The following is a 7,103-nucleotide window of genomic DNA, read 5'->3' on the forward strand; positions in this document are numbered from 1 at the left end:
AACCCCACCAAAATTGTTGAGCCCCAGAATTACAAGTTGAATTAACGAGTGTTGTTCTAAGCCGGGACCTAAGAGGGTGATGTGTCTCACCGGCAGGGGGAAGAGACACAAGTCCCGTGGCGCTGGGTGCAAAGGAGGGGTCTGCATCCTGGAAAGTCCCAGGCTCTGGATAAGGGTGGCAGCCGAGAGCCAAGAACCAAGGGATGCCTGGCACCGGGAAGCCTCTGCCTGTAGGTCTCCCCTGGAGGGGCCGCGGGAGCCGGGTTCTGGGGCAGGGCCACGGGAGTAATAAGAACCAGGACACTTGGCCACCATGGGAATAAGGAGGACTTTAATACTGATGAGAGGATTTGTGCTTTTACTCCTTCCAGATGCTCTCTCCCCCCAGGAAGCTGGTCTTGGTGGCCTCAGTGTGGAGGGCTCCCCGTGAAATGAAATCCTGATTCATCAGCATGAGATCGCCAGGGAATTCTGCTACGTGGAGAAGATTCCGGTTGGTTAAGCCAGTGATGGACCGCTCCGCTTTCCTGGTGGGGAAGAATGGTTTCCGGTCGCTTGGGTGGTGTGAGAAACCCTTTTTTGGCTCTTCTGACTTGAAAATGACGCTCATGTTTATTTCTTGTCTTTGGGTGGCTGTGTTCTCTGCGTCGCCTCTCTCCTCTTGCTTGGCGTTGCAGCAGAAATCAGCGTCCTCGTCCTCCTCGTCATCCCTCGTCTTGTCCTTGGCCTTTGGGGTTATGCCCCCTCCAGACAGAAAGGCAGAGCCCCGAAATCTCTCGATGTAGGGCAAGAGCTGTCGGTTCCTGAGGGCTCGAGCAAGCTGCATCCGTTCTACGTGTTTGATGATGGTGAGTTTCTCGCGCTGCGGCATTCTTAACTCCTCTGGGGGCACGATCACCTTTGCTGTCCATATTTTTTCTAGGCGCCTACAGGTGGCACAGGGAGGGGAGTGCTGGGTTCTATACTCCATCGCCCGCTTATAGTCCGAAGACAGTGACTGGAGCTCCTTGAGCATTTTCCATTCTTCCTCTTGCTTCTGAGTCAGCAGTCTCTTGGCCGCTATGGTGTGAACACCACCCAGACGCTGACGATGTGAAGGGGACGGTTAAAGTCTCAACGGGACAGGAGCAGGGGGCACCCACAGGAGGAATTGCCTCGAGGCACCTATCCCACCTCCCGTGGCTGAGTGTCTGAGCCCCTGTGCGCTGGGAAACCGGGAGGAGCTGTAGGGTCAGATAGGCCGGGTTCCGATCCTGTGTCTCCTCCTCTGCAGTGAGTTGGAAAGAATGGTGCCCACTTAGACAGGGCAATGGCGAGGCCTTACATATGAAAGCGGCTCCTACAAGGGAAGGGCCGCAGAGATGGCAGGTCCTGTCCCCGGTCAGCACTCAGGTATATTCCTGATCAGGACTTCGAAACAGGGGAGGATTGGCTCTGCAAGCATGGGAGCCTCTAGCAGACGCAGCCTCTGGGTCAAGGCCACTGGGAGACTTGTGTCTCCCTGTCTGGTAGGGTTTGAACCTCCGACTCCATACCCCCACCCCGACCCCTCCACCCCCCCGTCTACTGTCCGGTTTCAGGGGGGGCCTCTCTGTGAGTAACCCCTAGGACACTTACTAGGATCTCTTTCTCCAAGGGGGAGTATTTCCCAAGGGCAATGCGTGGATCTGATTTGTAGAATTTGGTCCATATCCTGAAAGGCAGAAGGCAGGTAAAGTAGGACTCCAGGAAGGGGCTTCCTGCCTTTAGTTTTGGGGTGGAAAACCTCAGGGTGACTCTGCATGCGTTAGGCTAGGACCACTGTGCTGGGGTGGGCTCCTCCCCTGGACTCATTTGGGGGGGGGTGGGGACGTGGGGGGAGGAAAGAAAGGATCAGAAGCACAGGCTACACTCACTCCAATGGCGAAGCAGAGCATAGACCCGGTTGGCAGCACAGGGAGTCTTTATCCCGAAAGGAGTCGTTCATGGTGCATATTCTGACCGGCGTTCCGTTCTTACTCCACGTGCTCTCGGCAGCCCTCCTTTCTCGGGACCTCTGCTTTCCCGCCTTCTGACAGCCGCTCTCCCATTCCCTGATCATACTGCCGTGCTAGGCTAGGATGGGAGGTGTCAGAGCCTGCAGTTGCCTTCTAGGACAGCGCAATGGGAGCCCAAGGGACAGTCACAAACTTCTCTTGCATCATAACTGACCTCCCTGGAGGCTATTGTGAGGTCTGAGTTTAGGCATCACATGATGCCCCGGGGTGAAACCGACAAGCCTTACCACGTTCCTGCACTGCCGGAATCCAGGGGAGCAGAGTGGGCAGAGCACGTGGCTGAGGGGACGATCTGACCATGTGACTGCCACGAACAACCCCAGAGACGCTCAGTCCCTTCAGGATGAAGGCTCAGTCTCTCTGGGCTTCGCTTGCCTCTCTGATCTTAATTCCTCATGCTCCATCCAAGTCAGCTATCCACGGCTCTTGGCTATCCATGGCTCTCGGCTGATGTTCATGCTGCCCCCAGGTGTCAGGTACCTCTCCGCCTTTTGACAACTTGCTTGTCGCTCAGGGCCCAGCTCACCTGTGCCTCCCCTGAAGATTTCTTTGCAGAATAAATCAGCCCTTTGTCTGTGTTAGTCCTGGTATCATCACATCCTCTGTCACAAACTGACTTTATTATCTAATAGGTCCGTCTCTCCTCTGCTCAAAGGGAAGTACCAGCAGCCTCTTATTCTTGGGGGGCTGTGGCCTAGCACCGGGCTTCTCATAGAGCCGATTTTCGGCCTGCTGACTCAATAAGCAGTCATCCTGGGCCTCCGGCCAAAGGTGGGACCAAGAGTGTCCCTGGTGCAAATGGACGTTGGCACAACCCCTACAGAAAGTAATGTGACAACAGATACCAAACATTGCAAATGCATTTACACTGAAAAATAAAAAAAGAAAAGAAAAGGAAAATAAATAAATAAATACACGCCCCAAAATGCATTTATCCTTGACCCAGTAATTCTGTGTATAAAGTAAAATATGCACAAGGTCAGTCAACACAGCCTGTTTGGGATGACAAACCTAAGGACAAACTCAAATGTCCATGAACAGGGTTGGTTAGAGAGTTACGGCCAACCATACAGTGGGACGCCATGCCCCAGAAATAAAGATCAAGGAAGGAAGGTCATTATTTGTACAGAAATATGGTTAAATATGGTTCCTGAGTAAATGCGCAAAGGAAGGTGCAAAAGAATATAAGTTGTAGACTAACTTTTAGAGTGGGAAAGGAACAAATAAGCATATATATTTGTATTTGCATAAAGAAAATCTAGAATAATACACACCAAAAAATAAAATAAAATAAAAATGGTTACCGGAGGTGGGTACCTCGCAGATAAGGAAGTGGTGGGAATGAGCCTTTTGTTGTACACATTATTCTGACTTGAAATTAGAACTATGTTGAGTGTCTCACCCACTGAAAAAATTGAAAAGGAGACAGCAGCTCACAGAAGAAGACTTCCATGTTCTGACAAGTGTGGACCCTAAAATTTGCCTTTGACCCCACTAGGAAATTCAGAGTGGGGATGTTTAGGAAGTGGTCCGGTGCTCATATTCGTGTGAGCCATCGAAAACACAACAGGGCTCCTCCCACGCACATGGGCAAGTCCAGTCACCTGAACAGCTCCAAACCCAGGAATCTGCCAACGGCACCTCTTAGCAGTGAAGAAAATGCCTCCAGCTCTGTGTTCAGTGACCAAGCCATCGGCTCCACACTAGCTGCTATCGGAGAGTGGCCTCGCAGGAGCTGCACAACGCTGGACACGTTACATGTGCTCAGACGTGTGTGTGAAACAGCCGGGGCACGATCTATGTCGCAATATTCTGTACCAATGCAAAAGCAAGTCTTTGACAAATTTCCAATAATGTATGTGTGATGTCATGTGATCTTTAACAACGGCAGGATACACAACTATTTATACAGAGGAGGATCTGGATGCCGTCGATACACAAATATGTTAGAGGGAAACAGACAAGCAGGAAATACATGGAAACATTGGCCCCTGTTACTCTGGGAGGCTGATTGGGAATCCTCCCCGTCCAGCCGTGTGCCAGCAGCCTGGTCACCTCCAGATGCTTAGGGGAAGGATCTAAGGTCCCATCCCAAAATGTACGGACAGGAAAGGGTGCCGTGGTCAGGACCCAGCTTCTCCAGACATCAGGGAACGAGGGTGAGAAAGGGGACACCCTGCTGCGCTGCCTGGGAGGCTGTCACCGTGGCAACAGGTCTTCACCCCCTGGGGAAACCAATGCTTCCTGCACGGAGCCACTAACCTGCTTCCAGCTCACGTCCTTCTCTCTCTCTCTCATTTGCATCCCCAAGCTTTTTTTGTTTTGTTTTGTTTTTAGGTATTTCTCTGGGATCATTTTTACATCAAATTTTATTCCTGATTGTTACTTGGTTTGGGGCTCATTTTTATTCACAGCCATCTACCTCACGAGCTGGCTCGTTTTCCACTGCCTGTCATCTGGGTTTTACTTTCATGTTTACATTTACCTGCAATTCTGGGGGGTTTTCCTTTCATGTTTGTGTTATGTCTCTGCCTTGTAGCCTTTACCTTTTGTATGCATTTCATCTGTTTTTACCTACTGTATCGGTCAGGGTTGTTCAGAGAGACAGAGAAGAGATTTTAAGGAAGTGGCTCACGTGATCGTGAGACTGGAAGACCGGCAGGCTGGAGACCCAGGGAAGAGCCCCTGTTGCAAGTCAGGCCTGCTGCCAGGATTTCTTCTAGCTTGGGGTACATCAGTCTTTCTTTTGTTCAGGGCTTCAGCTGATTGGGTGAGGCCCACCCATGGTATGAAGGGCAGTTTGCTTTATCCAAAGTCCACTGATTTAAATGTTAATCTTATCCAAAAACATCTTCACAGAACCATCCAGAGTCATTCATCAGACCATGGCCGAGTCAAGCTGACCCATAAAATTAACCATCAAACCTATTTATATTTACTAGGTTTTTAAAGATTAGTTTAAATGTTGTGGTTTTTTTGTTTTGTTTTGTTTTGTTGTAGTCTTTTAACAGCAGGGTTTTTTGGGGTTTTTTGTTTTTTGCTTTTTTGCTGTTATCCCACTTTGGAACTTTGTAGTAATGGATTCATATAGCATGTGTTTCCTGGGTCTGCTTTTCTCCCTGAACATTATGTTTTTCAGACTTACTGATATGCTTGACTTTGGCTCATTTTCACTGTTTATGTTATGATTATGATTATGATTATGTTATGGTTGCTTAATCCATCTTCTGCTGCTTCTGAGTTGGGGAACATTCTTGTACATGTCTCCTTGGGTTATGTGTGTGCTTTTCCGTGGGTGCAGGTCTAGGAGTGGAGGCCCTGGGCTCTAGGGTATGTGTGTCTTCGATTTTCTACAAAATTCTCAGCTCTAGTCCAAGGTTTCTACCAGTTCACAATCCCACCAGTAATTCCCCCTTGTCAACACTGGTGGGTATGTTGTGGTAACTCACAGTAGCTTTAATTTGCATTTTTCTGGGTAACATGAGACCAAATGCTTTTTTGTTGGCCATTGAGATGACCCTTTGTGAAATGTCTGTTCTAGTCTTTTGTGCATTTTTTCTAGTAAGCTTTTGTTTTCTTGTTGATTTAAAGATTTTATTTATTTATTTGAGGGAGGGACACAGAGAGAGAGAGAAAGAGAGAATAGAGTGGGATGAGGGGTAGAGGGAGAAGCATACTCCCTGCTGAGCAGGGAGCCCAGTGCAGGGGCTCGATCCAGGGACCCCAGGATCGTGACCTGAGCCAAAGGCAGATGCCCAATGGACTGCACCACCCAGGCACCCCGTCCTTATGTATTCTTTTTTTTTTTTCAGCAGAACAATATTCATTGTTTTTGCACCATACCCAGTGCTCCATGCAATTTGTGCCCTCTCTAAAACCCACAACCTGGTTCCCCCAACCTCCCACCCCCGCCCCTTCAAAACCCTCAGATTGTTTTTCAGAGTCCATAGTCTCTCGTGGTTCACCTCCCCTTCCAATTTCCCTCAACTCCCTTCTCTCCATCTCCCCTTGTCCTCCATGCTATTTGTTACACTCCACAAATAAGTGAAACCATATGATAATTGGCTCTCTCTGGTTGACTTATTTCATTCGGCATAATCTCTTCCAGTCCCGTCCTTATGTACTCTTGATAGAAGCCCTTCGCCGGTCCATACACGGCACACACCTCCTCCTACTGCTGGCCCGGCGCTCGCCTTTCTTACAGGTGTCTCTTATGCCAGATGCACTCCCAATTTACCAGTCTTTCCCTGAAGGGTCAGTACTTCCCATGCCTTGTTTAAGAAATCATTTCCTACCCCAGATAGGAACGATACTCTCCTAGATTATGTCACATGTATCTTTTTTTAAAAAAGACTTTATTTATTTATTTGACACACAGAGATCACAAATAGGCAGAAAAAGAGAAAGAGAAGCAGGCTCGATGCCTAGCAGAGAGCCGGACACAAGGCTCGATCCCAGGACCCCAGGATCACGACCAGAGCCAAAGGCAGAGGCTTTAACCCACTGAGCCACGCAGGTGCCCCGTCACTTATATCTTCATAATGATATTCTACAGTCTCTAAAACCTTGGGTTTTTTCTTTTGAACTTTCTTAACTTCCGATTCTGTTTTTCAGCCATAATGCTCAATTATTTTCCATTTTTTTTAAAGTATACTTTCCAGCTTAATTTTACATGGTTACCAAGGAATAGCATGTGGGCACACTTTTCCCAAGCAGGACTTTTCTCCTCCCCAGAGCCCACCCTGCAGTCACCACCTGGGCTCTGGTTCCCTCTGGTGGGTCCTTCTGCTCATTGCAAATTGTCTCTCCAAAGCCCTGTCTGCCATCTCCCCTCTCCAGCCCTAAGACTTTCTACGTACATGGCCCCCTCATTTATGCTCCTTTTAAACGTTGCATAGGACACAGTCTTCATATGAAAAGCTGTGTGCTTTAAAATCATAGTTTCCTCTACAAAACCGTTGACTCTAGGCAGATCAGAGCCTTGGGAAGGCCTTCTAGACCAGCACGTCTCCAAAGTTAACACGCAAATAATCTCCTGGATATATCCTTAAGATGCCAAGTCTTATT

The 7,103-nt window shown here is 48.7% G+C and overlaps 1 protein-coding gene across 1 annotated transcript; it reads right to left on the minus strand.

Moving 5' to 3' along the window:
- Window positions 1-358: 358 nt before the first annotated feature.
- Window positions 359-2,080, minus strand: C2H10orf120 (chromosome 2 C10orf120 homolog). The gene is made up of 3 exons (XM_044240678.1): window positions 1,896-2,080; window positions 1,618-1,693; window positions 359-1,084 (listed from the first exon to the last, which is right to left on the minus strand). The coding sequence occupies exons 1-3, from the start codon at window positions 2,078-2,080 to the stop codon at window positions 359-361; spliced, it is 987 nt and encodes a 328-aa protein (XP_044096613.1).
- Between the last annotated feature and the right edge of the window lie 5,023 nt (window positions 2,081-7,103).

This window comes from Neovison vison, chromosome 2 (genome assembly GCF_020171115.1).
Source record: "Neovison vison isolate M4711 chromosome 2, ASM_NN_V1, whole genome shotgun sequence".
Classification (NCBI taxonomy): domain Eukaryota; kingdom Metazoa; phylum Chordata; class Mammalia; order Carnivora; family Mustelidae; genus Neogale; species Neogale vison.